This window comes from Oncorhynchus kisutch, linkage group LG1 (genome assembly GCF_002021735.2).
Source record: "Oncorhynchus kisutch isolate 150728-3 linkage group LG1, Okis_V2, whole genome shotgun sequence".
Lineage (NCBI taxonomy): Eukaryota > Metazoa > Chordata > Actinopteri > Salmoniformes > Salmonidae > Oncorhynchus > Oncorhynchus kisutch.
The window spans coordinates 38,780,574-38,799,514 of record NC_034174.2 but is presented as its reverse complement, the minus strand read 5'-3'; the positions used below and the strand labels follow the sequence as shown (position 1 = coordinate 38,799,514).

At 41.3% G+C, this 18,941-nt stretch overlaps 2 protein-coding genes across 4 annotated transcripts in view; one reads left to right on the top strand and one right to left on the bottom strand.

The window, feature by feature from the left end:
* The window catches only part of LOC109894556 (growth/differentiation factor 11), a 46,493-nt gene extending 38,284 nt beyond the window's left edge, over positions 1-8,209 (top strand). The window contains exon 3 of one of the 2 annotated variants that reach the window (XM_031823597.1): positions 5,264-8,209. In XM_031823597.1, the coding sequence (XP_031679457.1) occupies positions 5,264-5,644 (381 nt within the window). In that variant the 3' untranslated portion in view covers positions 5,645-8,209. The remainder of the gene's footprint in view (positions 1-5,263) is intronic. The other variant, XM_020488137.2, reaches the window with a different exon arrangement.
* Positions 8,210-10,883: 2,674 nt separating this feature from the next.
* LOC109894575 (SAP domain-containing ribonucleoprotein-like) overlaps positions 10,884-18,941 on the bottom strand; it is a 64,026-nt gene continuing 55,968 nt past the window's right edge. For both annotated transcript variants that reach the window (XM_020488170.2, XM_020488178.2), the window contains exons 10-11: positions 12,786-12,872; positions 10,884-11,815 (exon numbers count right to left, since the gene is read on the bottom strand). In XM_020488170.2, coding sequence (XP_020343759.1) covers positions 11,774-11,815; positions 12,786-12,872 — 129 coding nt within the window. In that variant the 3' untranslated portion in view covers positions 10,884-11,773. The remainder of the gene's footprint in view (positions 11,816-12,785; positions 12,873-18,941) is intronic.

Genomic DNA, 18,941 nt, shown 5'->3' with positions numbered 1-18,941 from the left:
AAGAAGAAGAATCAAGGAAAGATCACTTGAGAGCCATTGGCTCTAGCCTTTTTGGGGTCCCTAAGCGAGATTTGGTTTGGCCCCAGCTAGCCAATCTCAAACCCAAATTACTACATACAGTAAGTCAAGTTTCTTCCCCATTAAGCATCACGAAATGGTAACCCACTAGTAATTTAATTTGGTTCAGCTCTTCACAGCATGGCCCAGGGGTTGACTCTGGCCTCTCAGCCAATGAATCCTTGCACAGCAGCAAGCTCTGTTTTTCTTAAGGAGAAGAAGAAAGACAGAGGCCTGTGTACAAAAATAAAACAAAACACAAAAAGTAAAGAAAGAGGCAAACTCCCCTCTGAACCTATATTTTTTTGCTTTCCCCCATAGCAACAAAAGCCCTAAAGCGCAAGCTGATGTGGGTTGACCCTTCTGGACTCAGCTTATTTATTCTGTGGAAAGCATCACAAAAAACTACTCAAGTCTAAATTGGGATTTCTGTGGAGATATGAGGGCTTTGTAAAATAAACATGCTGGAGTAAAATATTTGCTGCTCTCGCATGCCCAAGGGTCAAGGTTATGGTAACCTGTGGATGACTCCAGAGATCATAGATCAAGCTAAGCGTATAGAATGTTGGCCATTCAATTTATGTTAACAGAGGTCAGCTTTGCATCAACTGATACGACTGACAACCTCCCCTCAGTATTATGTGTCTTTAAAACCCAGGGTTGGGTAAGGCACTTTTTAAAATGTAATCCGTTACATTTACTAGTTACATGTCCAAAATCATACTCAGTAACCTAACTTTTAGATTACCCAAACTCAGTAACGTAATCAGATTATGTTCTCTGTGGCCCGACGTGAGTAAGACATTTATGATGACATCCCGCGTCTTCAGAGCATGTGCAGACCAGCTGGGTGAAATGTTTACGGACATATTTAATCTCTCCCTATTCCAGTCTGTTGTCCCCACTTGGTTCAAGATGTCCACCATTGTTCCTGTACCCCAAAAAGCAAAGGTACAGAGCCTTCGGAAAGTATTCAGACCCCTTGACTTTTTCCAATTGATTGAATACAAAAATCCTACGCAATCTTCACACAATACCACATAATGACAAAGTGAAAAGGGGGTTTTAGAATTGTTTGCAAATTTAAAAACAGAAATACCATATTTACATAAGCATTCAGCCCCTTTGCAATGAGACTCGAAATTGAGCTTCTCGACTCCAGCGTCGGTCGTTACAGAATGCAGCACCCATCATACGAAGCATCGGGGAGAGCTGGCGTTCCGGTGGGTGGTGACGTCGGGTCCGGGGGCCGCTATTGATGGAACCGGGGTGCCTAAGCCAGCTCTTCTGTCTGTCACGCCCTAGCTGGCTCGAGAGGTTCTTGCCCCGGTTGCTCAGGAGGCGCCCATCCCACGTCGGGCTTCAGCTGGATCGTCTGTTTTTTACGCCCAGCCGGCTTGTCAGGCTGCTACGCCTCCGCCGGATCATCGGGCTCCCACGCCTCAGCGGGATCGACAGCCTTTCACATCCCAGCCGGATCATCGGGCTCCCACGCCTCAGCGGGATCGACAGGCTTTCACATCCCAGCCGGATCGTCGGGCTCCTATGCCTCAGCCGGCTCGCCAGACTCCCATGCCTCTGCCGGTTCGTCGGGAGTTTACGACCAGCCGGTTTGTCCAGCGCCCGTGCCTCGGCAGGCCCGTCAGGCACGCCTAGGTGGGACGCCGGAGATGGTGAAATGACAAATATAGGGGAGGTAATAAACAGGTGATTGAGTCCAGGTGAGTCCAATAATCACTGATGCTCGTGATGTGGGGAAGGCAGGTGTGTGTAATGATGGGGAGCCTGGCACCTTCGAGTGCCAAGGAGTGGGAGGCAGGCATGACACTGACAGAGCTGGAGAAGATCTGCAGAGAAGAATGGGAGAAACTCCCCAAATACAGGTGTGCCAAGCTTGTAATGTCATACCCAAGAAGAATCAATGATGTAATTGCTGCCAAATGTGCTTCAACATATTACTGAGTAAATGTTCTGAATACTTATGTAAATGTGATATTTCCATTTTTTATTTGTAACACATTTCTAAAAACTGTTTTTGCTTTGTCATTATGGGATGTTGTGTGTAGAATGATGAGGGAACAAAAACTATTTAATACATTTTAGAACAAGGTTGTAATGCAACAAAATGATGTAAAAGTCAACGAGTCTGAATACTTTCTGAAGGCACTGTTTTTATTTAGCCTTTATTTAACTAGGAAAGTCAGTTAAGAACAAATTCCTATTTACAATGACGACTGTAACTGAACTAAATTACTATCTCCCCGTAGCCCTCACTTCTGTCATCATGAAGTGCTTTGAGAGGCTAGTTACATAAAATGTTTTGTCATTTAGCAGACGCTTTTATCCAGAGCGACTTACAGGAGCAATTAGGGTTAAGTGCTTTGCTCAAGGGCACATAGACAGATTTTTCACCTAGTTGGCTCAGGGATTTGTTTACCTGCCCCCATCATATCACCTTCACCTTACCCGCCACCCACTACAATTTGCATACCGCCCCAACAGATTTTTTATTTATTTATTTATTTTACCTTTATTTAACCAGGTAGGCAAGTTGAGAACAAGTTCTCATTTACAATTGCGACCTGGCCAAGATAAAGCAAAGCAGTTCGACAGATAAAACGACACAGAGTTACACATGGAGTAAAAACAAACATACAGTCAATAATGCAGTATAAACAAGTCTATATACAATGTGAGCAAATGAGGTGAGAAGGGAGGTAAAGGCAAAAAAGGCCATGATGGCAAAGTAAATACAATATAGCAAGTAAAATACTGGAATGGTAGTTTTGCAATGGAAGAATGTGCAAAGTAGAAATAAAAAATAATGGGGTGCAAAGGAGCAAAATAAATAAATAAATAAAAATTAAATACAGTTGGGAAAGAGGTAGTTGTTTGGGCTAAATTATAGGTGGGCTATGTACAGGTGCAGTAATCTGTGAGCTGCTCTGACAGTTGGTGCTTAAAGCTAGTGAGGGAGATAAGTGTTTCCAGTTTCAGAGATTTTTGTAGTTCGTTCCAGTCATTGGCAGCAGAGAACTGGAAGGAGAGGCGGCCAAAGAAAGAATTGGTTTTGGGGGTGACTAGAGAGATATACCTGCTGGAGCGTGTGCTACAGGTGGGAGATGCTATGGTGTCCAGCGAGCTGAGATAAGGGGGGACTTTACCTAGCAGGGTCTTGTAGATGACATGGAGCCAGTGGATGCCAGATTCATGGATGAAAATCGCCATCGCACTGCACACTGCCCTATTCCATCTGGACAAGAGGAATATGTATTTAAGAATGCTGTTCATCGACTACAGCTCAAACTTCAACACCACATTGCCCTTCAAAATCATCACTAAGCTCGGGGCTCTGGGTCTGAACCCCGCACTGTGCAACTGAGTCCTGGACTTCTGGACGGGCCGACCTCAGGTGAGGGTAAGCAACATCTCTGCTACGCTGATCCCCACAAGGGTGCATGCTCAGCGCCCTCCTGTACTCCCTGTTCACCCATGACTGCGTGGCCACTCACATCTCCAACTCAATCATCAAGTCTGCAGATGACACAACAGTGGTATGCCTGATTACCAATAATGACGAGACAGCCTACAGGTAGGAGGTGAGGGCCCTGGTGGAGTGGTGGCAGAAAAATAACCTATCCCTCAAAGACAACAAAACCAAGGAGCTGATCATGAACTTCAGGAGACAGCAGAGGGGGAACGCCCCCATCCATATCGACAGAACCAAAGTGGAGAGGGTGAAAAGCTTCAAGTTCCTCTGCATGCACATCACTGACAACCTGAAATGGTCCATCCACACAGATAGTGTGGTGAAGGCAGCACAACAGTGCCTCTTCAACCTCAGGAGGCTGAAAGAATTTGGCTTGGCCCCTAAGACCCTAGTGAACTTCTACAGATGCGCCATTGAGAGCATCCTGTTAGGCTGTATAACCGCCTGGCAACAGCGGGGCTCTCCATAGGGTGGTGCGGTCTGCCCAGCGCATCACCGGGGACACACTGCCTGCCCTCCAGGACATATACAGCACACCCAGGGTCACAGGAAGACCAAGAAGATCATCAAGGACCACCCGAGCCAAGCCCTGTTCATCCCGCTACCATCTAGAGGTCGGAGACAGTACAGGTGCATCAAAGCTGGGACCGAGAGGCTGAAAAACAGCTTCTATCTCCAGGCCATCTGCCTGTTAAATAGTCACAACTAGCCGGCCCCGACTTGTACCCTGCCTGAACTTTAGTGACTGTTACTAGTCAGCTACCACCCGGTACTCAACCCTGCACCTTAGAGATTGCTGCCCTATGTACATAGTCATTGAACACTGGTCACTTGAATAATGTTTACATACTGTTTTAACCACTTCATAATGTACAGTATATACTGTATTCTACTCCAGGCTCATCCTATATAACTACTGCTGTAAACACCTTTTCTATTCATATACTGTCCATAATGTCTCCACACCATCAGTATATTTATATTCCGGACTCTGACATTGCTCGTTCTAATATTTATATATTTCTTAATTCCGTTCTTCATATTTTTGGAATTTGTGTGTATTGTTAGGTATTACTACACTGTTGGAGCTAGGAACATAAGAATTTCACTACACCCGCGATAACGTCTGCAAAATATGTGAATGCAACCAATACAATTTGATTCAATTTTTTGGGATTACTCTGTTACTTTTGGATTTCTTTCCCCTTTAAGAGGCATTAGAAGAACGCAAAAAATATCCATCAAATGTATTTGATGTATCATCACAATGGTCTCTGGTGGAACGAACTTCAATTTGTGTCTATTTTCAATGCTGATTGAATGTCATTGAGAAAACAGAAAGGTGTAAATGCATTTTTTCACAAACATCCTTTCTGAATTTAAAAGTAATCCAATAAGTAACCAAGTTTTTCAAAAAGTATCTGTAATCTGATTACAATATTTTTTTGCTGGTAACGTAACTGATTAGTATCAGTTTTTTGGTAATCAGATTATATGTAAATGATTACATGTAATTGGTTACTCTCCAACCCTGTTAAAACCATAGGTAGTAAGAGAAGTGCATCGGTTTTACTTTTTTCCCCAGTGATGTTAATCGTCTCAGTACTCCAGGTTTTTTCCTAGAAGCATTACTCGCCTCACTGTTGAGTTCTATCTTAATCACCTCCTTTCTCCTCCTATCCCCGCTCCTTTCCCCTCCCCCTCCCCTGACTCCAGCAGCCGTTCCTGGAGGTTAAGGTTCTCGAGACGACCAAACGTTCCCGACGTAACCTGGGACTGGACTGCGACGAGCACTCCACTGAATCCCGCTGCTGCCGCTACCCGCTAACGGTGGACTTTGAGGCTTTCGGCTGGGACTGGATCATCGCTCCCAAGCGCTACAAGGCCAACTACTGTTCGGGCCAGTGCGAATACATGTTCATGCAGAAGTATCCACACACCCACCTGGTACAACACGCCAACCCCAGAGGCTCAGCAGGGCCCTGCTGTACCCCCACTAAGATGTCGCCCATCAACATGCTCTACTTTAACGACAAGCAGCAGATCATCCACGGCAAGATCCCTGGCATGGTGGTGGACAGGTGTGGCTGCTCTTAGACCCAACGGAAGTCATGCATAATCGTGCACGCCTAACTCCACATCATTTCCACCCAAAACCCTGACTAAGCGCTCCTCTGGCACCAGACTTTATCCCCCTTCTCACTCCGCCACAAAAAAATCCCATGGGACCTCCATTCTCTTAGTTATTCATTTTAGTCAAACGTAAAAATGAAATATGAAATGAAGATAGGACTGAGGCTGAGTGGTAGAAATATATATTGAATATTATGAAGGGGATGTGTCTGTGGAGCAGCTTGAGAAACTTATGGTAAATAAGACAAAACTATGTTTTAGGTGTTTGTTCGTTTTGTGGTTGGTTTTCTTCAAAAAAAAGTTTGAAAGAAAATGTCTATCAGGTTTTTTGAAAAGATGGTGTCTTTGTTGAAATGTCCTGGATAGTGGATCCAGGCTGATGGAGGGAGACATTCCTAAGCAGTTACAGTATATTATAATTTTCCCACATCTTTACTTCCAAGCAAATTCAGTTCTGAGGTGAGGGGCCAAACTGTTTTATCTGTGTAAAAAATGCTTTATTCACATATTATACTCCTATCAATGGGATTTGTTTCACAACCAAGACATTTATAGACAGTGCCAATAGAGGGGGACTTTGTCTACTAATTACCAGTGCTATTGTGCAATGCTTCATTTTTAGCATCTTTGTCATTACAAAACAAATCTCCCTTACTTGTTTATGAAATTAATCCAACATTTTATGAAAATAATGTTCTAAAGGTTTAAAGTGTTGAGATCCAAAGCCAAACACTGTGCCCTCTGAACCCGTTCACAGTTATTTTGAGAAAAATAAGAAAATAAATGAGTTATTTCACTACCTTTAAAGGGGCAGTGCAGTCAAAAACGTGATTTCCCTATGTTTTATATTATTACCACACTGAGGTTGGAATAATATTGTGAAAACTATGATAATACCCTTTTAGTGTAAGAGCTGTTTGAAAAGGCCGCCTGGCGACACCTGGTGATGTCGCCAGGCGGTATGAGTTAATAAACCAATAACAGAGAGTTTGCCCTCCTCTCTGACAATGGGCAAGTTCATTTTGCATGGCCTGGTGCCCCGTGTAGGTGGAGTTTGTACATTTTAGACCATTTCCATTGGTCCTTACGTGAAATCTCCAGCCACCCGGGGCACCGGGCCAGGCCAAACGAACTTGCCCAATAACAGCAAGTTTTCAGGTTACATGTCCTTCCCATTAGCCTCCTCCAATTAGGCTCCTCACTCAGACCACTCAAATTCCTTCTTGAGAAATAGCTATTTTTGTTTATTTTGAATATTTGAATTGAAAACAATCACAGTAAGGTACTTAATTGATACCAAGAAAATATTTGAAAATTTAGATAAAAACACCTGCAATGGACCTTTAAAAGTGAACAGGAAAGGGTTGTAAATACACATTCTGTTTTACTGCAGAAGCTCATAACAGCTCAGGTGACCTCAATATCAACCTGCACACAATGTTTAGATGAACTAAGACAAACATGTCAAAGCTACACCCATAAAACCTTCTGGTTGGTCTAGGGCACGCAATTTTAGAATTCCAAGATTTGGCTTGTTAGATTTGTGTATAGCCCATCTTTGGATATCTATTACATATCAACTAAATCAATAATTAAAAATCAAGAATATGGGAATCATGCAAGGGTGCCAGTTTACACTACTGTAATTGTCAGATTATTTTGTATGGAGTAAATTCACAGTGAAAGGGAACCCCACAAGTACATTGACTAACCTGGTCCACATGACTATAGCCTACTTAGGCGGTGTTTACACAGGCAAGCAAATTATGATCTTTTCCCCACTAATTGGTCTTTTAACCACTCAGATCTTTTTCAGAGTGGACCTGATTGATCAAAAGAGAGATTAGTGAAAAAAAGATCAGACTTAAAAAAGATCAGACTTGGGCTACCTGTGTAAACGCAGCCTTATATACTTCTGTCGTTTTCACGCTGCACACTGTGCATTTACCATTCCCATTTACACAAACAAACCTAATGATCAGAGGACCAAATTCTGACAAGTTGCTATGGTGGGAATGTTAAGATGGTTGTGGCAAATAAGACAACCTTGTGTTGGAAAGAAAATCAAATGCTTGATTGACATAGGCCTTCATACTAGTAAGTAAAGGGAAGAAGAGCTAGATTGTGAGTCATATAGAAAATAAGGAACATTGATACGGACAAGAATACAGCTGAAATGCCATTTCTAGTTTAGAGAGAACATATATTTTGATTGAATATCTCAATGCCCCCACCCCCCCACCTCAACTGCATCTGTAACATGCAGTAAATATTGGAAGTGCTTGAACAGAGTGTAGATTAGAAAGTCTGTCTTGTCTCCTGGATGTCAAAGCGAAGATATCCCTTTGTTAAAAACGAAAGCACTATGCTGTTGGATAAAGGAAGAGCCTTCTGACATTATATATAAATAATATATGTATATAATAAAAAGGGGTACAAAAAATACTTTCTGGGCACTACCTTACCAACAATAAATTTTGCACTATGGGACGTTCATGGCGTGAGGAGTCGTGTTGTTTGTATTTTACCTTATCGAGCACAAGAGCTTTTACAATTGAAAAAAGAACGGTCCAAGCGTCTGGCGATACACCATGTGGATAGACTAGTGAGCCTTTCACTTCTTTTGTTACCATCACACTTTCCTGACTTCCTTTTCGTCTGAAGCGGAGGCCTGTCCATATTCTCACGCTCCTCTTACACTCATCTCAGAAACCTGGACTGACCAGCGGCCAAAAGGCCTCCTCGGCCTCCCGGGGTGATAAGTCGTGTGTTACAAGTGTCTGGACCGATGAACATAGAACGCTTTAAACTGGAAATGCCCCTCCGTCAACTTCAATCAATCTGTCATCAACTCTGAGACTTTTGTCCTTTTGAATTTGAGCGACTTGTGTTGACAGTCTAACCACAGACATGTTTTGCCTTTGTGTGTTTTGAGTGAAAGTGCCCACATTAGAATGGGAAAAAGTATCCAGGGATCGTTAGCCAAAGTAGAGGATGATATGTGTGCTGTAACTTTTGTAACTGCAGGAATATATATGCTAAACAATTTCAAAGGAAGAAAAAAACGTGGTATGGGCAGCGGTTGGAAACAATTCAACTGGTCAAGTGTCTCTGTATTTATTAAGATCAAATCAATGAATTTCAAAGTATGTCTACCTCACTTCAGCATTCTGTTATAAATTTGACAGTTAAGTTTTGTTATGAGTTAATCTGTGCAAACTTGTAACCTGGATAGTAAACCCAAAAAAGTAGACTAAAGCCACAGGGTCACCTTGGTCTCAAGTCAAGATTGAGTAATTGACAGCTGAGTTCAAAAGAGTGACTGAAGCAAATAGCTAAAGGTAATGTATACTGACAAAAGAAGAAGAAAATGGCTGTGCCCAGGACCATGGCTGAACTCTGGTTAATGCTGTGGATAAAGTTGCATTTTGAATTTTTGTGTCTGTATACTGGTATGTGTAAGAAAGTGTTTTCATATATATAAAAATATGAGAGGAAAAAATCTCTATGTAAATAAATACCCAAATGTTGACATTTTATGTTTTGGACAGGTTCTCCGCTTCTGCTTTTGCCAACTTTCTTTTGCTTCCATTTGTTCATCATGTTGTATAGATAGAATTCACCCCAACATTGTAGTTTAATGGTTGTGCATATTAATAATTGTTCCATTGTTCTTTTTTTGTTATTTGTTTCCTGTCTTATTTTGTACAATAAATCATTTATTTAGCTTACGAAATTCACGGCTGATTGATTGACCTTTCCCTGTGTTTCACTGGCTACCCCTACCCTAGCCCACTGCCACACCTTACTTGTGGCATTTCCAGCTCCTAACTTATAAACATACCTGTCATGGGTCACACAAAATGCATTTAAGAGGTCAGGTACTGCCTGGTGGCATCCTGACTCTTGGGATGGGTGAGGGGAACAGGAAACTCTGACATTAATTCTGAGGCTAATTGGTGGAAGAGAGAGAGGAGGAGAGAAACAGGCCCGAAGAGAAAGGTTTAGTGTTGGGAGGCCATTGTTTAGATTTCGTACGGGATCTAGCATGACCCAATTAATATGTCACCTGATAGGACGGCCTCTCATCAACCTAATTTAGCGAATCAATGGGGGACAAATGAGACTGAACACGGAGCTCTTTACTGATGCAAATGCACACAGACCACCCACCCCAAAGAGAACATTGACGCCAGCAATGACATAAACCTTACGACATGCACACAAAAACTTTTCCAAACAAAACATTCACACCCGCATCTGCCCATAATCACACACACTGAAAATCAAACTCTCACCTATGCGCACACATAGCTAGATATTTACAACTAATTTCTGGCCTATATGGACCACTAAAAGCCACAGGGGACCTGTTCTCAGTCAATGTCGTCTTCAATGAAAAACAGTCAAACTAGTAGCGTACAGATCATTTGAGGGAGGGTGGGAGAGACCTCAACTTCATGCTGCCAAAGGACAATCAGATCCCCTCAGGTAAGCTACAAGTGACAGGCACTGGTTAAAGTGCTAAAGTGGCAATTATTTAGCTACTAACACTTTGTCCAACTTCCACAACTACTCCTTATCATCATTAGTCATTTACATTATCACAAACATTACAGCAAAATTTGTCGCTATACTTTAACACATAAAACATTAAACCACTGACAACAGCTACAAATCATAAAATATACCTGTTTAAATGCACTCGAGGGGAAAACAGGAAAAATATTAAAATCTTACAAAACTCCCAAGAAAGAGTGTTGGGAAGTTTATGATTGCAGCAATAGCCATAAAGTGAAGAAAAGTTCAGTGAAGGTAAATTGGGGGCAGCACTCAATAGGATTGATTGCTGAACACAGTAATCAGTAACACCTTTGTGTCCTGCTCAATAACAGACCAGTGTTCAGAGAGGGAGGTTGTTCAAGAAAAATCACACTTGTTCACTTGTGTGAAGGATGAAAGAGTCCAATTCTGCCCATTTCAGGGACGCTTCAACTTCCAAGTGATAATTGCCTCCATCCCAAATTACTGTCTCAGGGAAAATTCAAGTGCTTTGGTTAAATTGTTTAAATATGAAGAGAAAAAAAACAGTATTGGTGGTGTTAGTAAGTATTGCTGGTGCTATAGCATATGCTTGAGGAGACTTTTAGCTGGAGTTTGATTTAAATGATATTGTGAAATGTAGTAAGAACAATGTCAGAAGTCCAATAACAGTCACGTTTTATTACAGATCTAGAAACGATCTATTCATTATTAACTGTTTACAAACCCACTTAGCAAACGTGTTAAAGGGATAGTTCATCCAAATTAAAAATCACAGTGTAAGGAAAACAATATGAAAGTAGTCTTTGGAAAAGCAGACCACAACAATCCATGCTTTTGTTTACCCTGGCTCACATCCCCAAATGCCAACTAGCGTTTCTGTTCAAAAATCAATGCCAAGTCAATACTTCATGTTTGAAATGCTATGCCTAAATCATCCCAAAGTGTCTGAAATGTATTTTGTAGCACTATTAAATTACTGTAAGATGATGCATTTATCATTATGAAGTTAGCATAAGTGTGCAGCCAGGAATCTAAACTGGCAAACTATTGAAGTGCGTATCTGATATAACAATGAATTCCCAACTGAAAAGTAGCTTAGTGCCTCCACACTTGTTACAGCATGTCCACTGAGTGACATGTCACAAACCTGGTGCAGTGGTACCACAACACCTGGTTTGCAGGAAACTATTGACAGGTTTAGCTATATGTTGTTTAGTTATTAAAATCCCTGCCAGGGAACATCAACCCTTTCTCCCCTCCAGAGCAGAGCAGATACAGCAGGACCATCCCTCCCCTGGAGGAGTTCCTTTAACACCTGAAGGGGTACACAGACTTATTTCCCAACAGCAATAGGACAAGTTTACTCAAGGGTTGTTAGGATACTTGTGGGAAATTAGATAAGATCTTTAATTTCCAACTTTTACATAGTGTAAAGATAATTTCTTACTGAACTGCACAGGTTGGTATTTTACCACTGTAAAACAAGAGTAACAAGTTTTTAAAAAATACAAAATTAAATCATTAAAAAAGTACAAATATAAAATTGAATCAATTATTTCCAAATCGGTCTGCTCGTTTCCTCTTCTTTACCTGAAATGGGGGGGGGGGGGGGGAAATGAACATGTAAGGAACATTCTACATACATGTCATGTGTTTCAAATGTATACAGAAGAGCATATACAGAATTAATTGGTAATTGTGACTCAGGATTTATATTTGTGGAATATGCATGTGCAACAATAATAGAGCTTTCTTATCAAGTGAGATTAGAATTGCTGAATTGTCATTTAAATGACAGGGTGGTGGTGAGGAAGCAGAAACATCACATCAGAGTATTAAGTCAGTATCAAAACAAGCAGGCCTGATACCTGCAACATTACAACTGCAAGCATCATCCTTACATCTATGTTTTTGTAATTTGATTACTTATTTAAGCAAAATCATTAATAACCACATTGTATGCTAGATATCATAACAGCAGAACTAAGCAATGCACAAAACACTAACTGCTTGTCATTGCTGGATGACTATATAGGTCATCGACATGCTCCGATACCATCTGGAATTCCTTTGTGTATGTTCAAGGGAACATCAATCATTCAAGACATTTTCAAAAAATTCAAGGTAGAAACTTTGAGAACTGTAAAGTTAGACTCTACGCCTGTATACCCCTATGAACTTTCGAAACAATTACCAAGAATATGAATTGTGGAATGTGGAAATTAAGCAACCATTTACATTTGTTAAAGATGACTCACATTACATTTACCCAACAGATTTTACACATCTATTGACTCAAAATAGGTTCATAACATCAACTAAAATGTTTGCTTTTGCCTAAATATTGAGGCATTGCCCAATTCTTCTTCTTTCAGAACTTTGCTATTCTTCATTCTTTTTCTGTTCTAAAACATTCTAATAGCAACTTACAAAACAACTATGTGAACATTTCATTTGCTTATTTTGAATGTTTCTCACAACAGTGTTTGATCACTTACAAATCTGTCCCACCAGCTCTCTTTTGGCAACAACAAGAACATGAAAACAAAACCTTTTGTACCTCGCTATCTTCGGCCCCAACTACAGCAGCAGCAGTGAGAATCCCAAACCTCTCCTTCCTCTTTTTCAGCTTCTCGTCGACTTCAACCTGCAACACAACATCAGAAATGGATGAGGAGACTTAGTCTTTTGGAAAAGCAACAAATAAATGACATTCCGCTGACAGAAATGCCAAAGTACATTGAGTAAGGGGGAAGAAAAATACCCCCAAATAATTTTAAGGTTATGCGAGGACACAGCAAGCTTTTCCCTCATACACTGTGTTCTGGCAAGAGATTGCCAACAAGAACAAACTGACAGATTCCAGGTCACTGGTCAAACCTCCAAAACACAACCCTTGAGGTCAGCTCCATCCCCGTCCACATCCCAGAACCAACGTGAGGAGCGGGATGGGCTGAGAGTAGGACACCACATACAGCATTACTACCTTAAAGACCAACAAAGAAGGCAAATATGAGCTTTTGATTGCGCTACCACCATAATTGCTGAATTAAGAAGAAAAATAAGTTGGTCAAAGACACATATTTTTCAGAAGTTTACATTTGTGGCCATAGGCTACTTCAGCAATAATCAAATCAAAGTTTATTGGTCACGTGTACAGGATACAGGTAGTAAACAGTACAGTGAAATGCTTCCTAGCAAGCTCTCCTCAACACAGGTTTCTAGACTAACTTTTTCCACTGGTGGCACCAGTGATACACATTTTTTCAGTTAATGGCACAAGCACATGATTTGGCGCTGCGCAGGAATAATGAACTGACCTGTGGCCCATAATGTACCTGCATTCCATACAGAACCAGGCAAAAAATGACTAGCCATCTTTTAAATTAGAATTCCCTTGCAGGGCTTGACATTCAGATAAATTTGCCATTGGCACACCGGGCCAGTGTCAACTGAAAGCTACTGGCCCCCAATTAAAATAAATCTGGCCTGGAAAAGCAGATGCTGCACACATCATTTAAATGTTATCTTTAATTTGCGTGCTGAGCAAGTAGCCTATAGTATATAATGACCTAACCTCCATACACAAATATTACAATTTTAACTTGACAATATCAGATTTACATTGATTGTTTAAAGGGAAAAAATGTAACCTTTGAGCAATCTCAAAAAGTGTGTTATTGTTAGCGATCTTGAACAGTCAATATACAGTTGTAGGGCTCTATAAAATCTGCTTTTGGTCAATTCAGTTTTCCCCATTTAGTTTTTCCAGGTTTCCCTATTTTTTTCCAGTTTTTCACACTTTTTAAATAGAAAAACGACACAAATCTGATGTTCTAATAAGTCCACAACAATGCACCATCAGGAGAAGGTGTAGTTGGGGGTGTAGTTTCCCTTTAATTCAGTTCACCGACGACACGATGGTGGTAGGCCTGATCACCGACGAAGATGAGACATGCTATAGGGAGGAAGTCAGAGACATGGTTGTGTGGTGCCAGGACAACAACCTCTCCCACAACGTCAGTAAGACAACGGAGCAGATCTTGGACTATGGAGGAAACGGAGGGCCGAGCACGCCGCAATTCACATTGACGTGGCTGTAGTGAAGTGGGTCGAGAGCTTCAAGTTCCTCTGTGTTCACTTCACTAAGGATCTATCATGGTCCAGACAAACCAGCACAGTCGTGAAGAGGCCAAGACATTGCCTCATCCGCATCAATAGGCTGAAAAGATCTGTCATTGGTCCCCATATCCTCAAAAAGCTCTACAGCTGCTCCACTGAGAGCATCCTGACCAGTTGCATCACCGCCTGGTATGGCAACTGCTCGGCATCCGAGCGTAAGGCGCTACAGAGGGTAGTAAGTACAGCCCAGTACATCACTGGGGCCAAGCTTCCTGCCATCCAGGATCTATATACTAGGCGATGTCAGAGGAAGGCCCAAAAAATTGTCAAAGACTCCAGTCACCCAGGTCATAGACTGTTCTCTCTGCTACCGCACAGCAAGCAGTACCGGAGCACCAAGTCTAGTCTAGGCTCATTAACAGTTTCTACCTCCAAGCCATAAGACTGTTGAACAATTAATCAAATGGCCACCCACACTATACATTGACATCCCTGCTACTCACTGTTTATTATCTATGCATTGTCACTTTGCCCCTACCTACATGTACAAATTACCTAGACTAAACTGTACCCCCACAAATTGACTGTACCCCCTGTATATAGCCTCAGTATTGTTATTTTATTGTGTTACTTTTCATAGAATGTTTTACTTTAGTTTATTTTGTAAATATTTAAATAAATAAATAAATAACTATATTTCTTGAACTGGATTGTTGGTTAAGGGCTTGTAAGTAAGCATTTCACGGTAAGGTCTACTACACCTGTTGTATTTGGCGCATGTGACAAATAAAATTTAATTTGATTGAAGCCACATACCAGTCTATCAAGCAAGCTCCCCCTTAAAACCCTGGCCCTCCAGATACTGACCATTCTCAATGTAAGATACTGCTTTTCTAGTACTGCCAGATAAATTCCTTCCCAGAAGACCTTCATTCGCTGGAAAGTGATAAAGCAGTCCCCTTGAAAAGCTGCCTGCAAGTCCACAGGTCTCATTTGAGTTGGGGGCCGGGTCCGAAGATCTGAGACTTTCAAACCAGAACTGTGAATTGGTGCTAGATTCGAAGAACCCAATCATGCGGCTCCAGTCTCAAACACTATGATGACAAGCTTCTCCATCCTCGTGCTGACATCCACAGTCATTTCTGGGTTTGAAGGGACGTCAAAGCTGTGAGTCTGAACAACATTCAAATGCAGAGAATGGAAAGCCAAACCATGTGCCTATAAAGTGTCTGACCTACACTATATACCCCTTCAGATTAGTGGATTCAGCTACTTCAGCCACACCCGTTGCTGACAGGTGTATAAAATCGAGCACACAGCCATGTAATCTCTGTAGACAAACATTGGCAGTAGAATGGCCTTACTGAAGAGCTCAGTGACTTTCAACGTGGCACTGTCATAGGATGCCACCTTTCAAAAAAAGTCAGTCGTCAAATTTCTGTCCTGCTGGAGCTGCTATTGTGAAGTGGAAATGTCTAAGAGCAACAACGGCTCAGGAGCGAAGTAGTAGGCCACACAAGCTCACAGAGCAGGACCGCCGAGTGTTGAAGCGCATAGCGCGAAAAAAATAGTCTGTCCTCGGTTGCAACACTCACTACAGAGCTCCAAACTGCTTCTGGAAGCAACTTCAGCACAATAACTGTCTGTCAGCAGCTTCATGAAATGGGTTGCCATGGCTAAGCAGACGCACACAAGCGTAAGATCTGAAGTGCTGTAAAGTGTGCCGCCATTGGACTCTGGAACAATGGAAATGCGTACTCTGGAGTGATTTATTGCGCTTCACCATCTGGCAGTCAGACGGACGAATCTGGGATTGGTAGATTCCAGGAGAACGCTACCTGCTCGAATACATAGTGCCAACTGTAAAGTTTGGTGGAGGAAGAATAATGTTCCGGGGCTGTTTTTCATGGTTTGGGCTAGGCCCCTTAGTTTCAGTGAAGGGAAATCTTAACGCTACAGCATAGTGACATTCTAGACGATTGTGTGCTTCCAACTTTGTGGCAACAGTTTGGGGAAGGCCCTTTGTTGTTTCAGCATGACAATGCCGCCGTGCACAAAGGAAGGTCCATACATACATGTTTTTTTGAAAACAGTGTGGAAGAACTTGACTGGCCTGCAAAGAGCCCTGACCTCAACCCCATTGAACACCTTTGGGATGAATTGGAACACCGACTGCAAGCCAAGCCTAATCACCCAACATCAGAAATGCTCATGGCTGAATGGAAATAAGTCCCAGCAGCAATGTTCCAACATATAGCAGCAAAGGGGGAACTAACTCCATATTAATGCCCATGATTTTGGAATGAGTTGTTCGACGAGCAGGTGCCCACATACTTTTGGTCATGTAGTGTACCTTCTTCCTGGCTCTGCCTTCACCAACCACCCTTATATTCAACAGGAATGGATTGTTTTGTCCCCTTCACAGTGAAGATGTGCCAAAGGAATGAGAAGAGGTGGAGAATCTTTTCATTTCCAATTACTTGATACTATTTTCACACAATACATCAAGATATTGATGAACAGAAGAACATAATCATATACTGAGAGGATATGTTTGTCACAAAAGATTGAGTTGAGGGAAGGGTTGTTTCAGTGTTGGCCTATGAAAAGAGTTGTGCATTTTTTTAAGGCTGGCACAGTCAGTGAAAGGCTCTGTGGGTTCTCCATAGTTCACATGGCAAACTCTCAAAAACCGGTTGTCCCCCCCTGCCCGTGATGCCTTAAGCAGAGGCCAGTGTTGACACAGTGCTGGCCAATCTAATTTTGATTGTCAGGAGCAGGGAACAGCAATCCCCCCTCCACCCCCCGAGATCATCAAGTTCATCCCCCCACCCCTAGAACAATATTCAGCCATTCCTGGGCCTCACGGAGTGAGCTCACTGGAGTTAATCTCTCAGGCCTCTCTATCCTCCCTCTCTTGCTCTCCCTCTTCCTCGCTCTCTTTCTTTCTCTATTCACAAAGCCATTCTAGAACAGCTTGAATTAGTGACAGTTATTATTCAGACAGACTAATGAGTAAAAAATCAGAGGCTACAATAGTGGACCATGGCATGTAGCTAAGTGCATTCATAAATCTATCATTCTTAACTAAATGCAAAGACGAGGGGAAAATGAACCGGTCAGAGCTGAGATGACGGGTCTAACACTTTTCGTATGATGTCACTTTTTCCACAAATCACAAAATTGCCCACAGAAACACTCAAATACGAAAGCTTTCAGACATTGCTATTTCTGATTAATAGAAACCGACAAAGAACTCTCGAACATCTCTGTACCTTGACATCACCCACTGGGCAAAAACTGGTTGAATCAATGTTGTTTCCACATCATTTCAACCCCCCCAAATCTTTGTGATGACGTTGAATCAACGTGGAAAATTTATTTGGATTTGCAAAAAGTAAATAAAAAGTAAGTTTACTTAATTTTTTGGGGGGGGGGATTTCACATTGAATTCACATTAGTTGATAACTCTAATATTACTCATATTTCTACTACTCTACATAGCATTTTAGTTACCGTTTATACACACTGCATATTTATTTATATACTGGATTCGTGACATAGCTCACTGTAATATATATTTGCTGAGCAATTAGTGGTTTTTGAGGTCGGTTCGGTTTCGATTATTATAATTTTAAAAATGAAATACACTATGCATTATGTGAGTTGAATGCTTTAACACAGAATAAAACTATGAATAAAGGTCCCATGATGGCAGTGACCATTACTGCTTATCACTTATTAACCATCATTTATTCACATTACTTTAATCAAATTTCAGTTGTGTATCTTTGTTTTATTTGACTACTATTATTTAATTCCAAGTCATCACCTCATCTCTATAGAGCTGCTGCCTTATACTGTCTGACAAAATCACTATTTTAGTAGTTCTTTAAAATAAATAAGGCATATTTTTATGACTGCTGAATGCCAACTATTGTTCACTTAGATCATGTATTTTCAGGAAGAGATACCTTCACGAAGCAACTGCTCTCTATCCCTCTCAATAGTGCACATCCCCATTCAAATCCCTCAGTTTAAGATTGAGATACGTATTTTTTGCATCTCAATCAACCGCATCCACCCAATGTTGGCCTTCTGAAAATCAGTAGCGTCCAAATGCTTTGGCTTACAAACCAATATGACCACTCTATAGATAGAGGACTCGTCTGAAGGTAACCCATACAAACGAATGGAAGTATGGAGGTAGTTTTGCGCCAACAAAAATAAGGGGTTAAATGTGTCAAAAAATATATACATTTCCTGAGCTTTCTTATATCTCCTAGATACAGGACACTTCAAAACCTTATTCAGTTGGGTTCATTTTTTACTGTATTTTCCACCAATTTATGAATGTGTTATTCAATGCATTTCAAAGGGCAATAGTAGTAAAGGTCAAATTAAATATTGTTTCAAATATATATATATTTTTTATACCTAAGGGGTCATAAAATTAAAAATCTAAAAGCTAAATGATCCATGGTATGACCATCTTAAAACAATTCCATATGTTAGCTTAGTATCCCCCCAACAGCTTAAGACTGAGGTTTAAAATAGCACTACTAATATTATTTCCCGCTGTATATATATATAT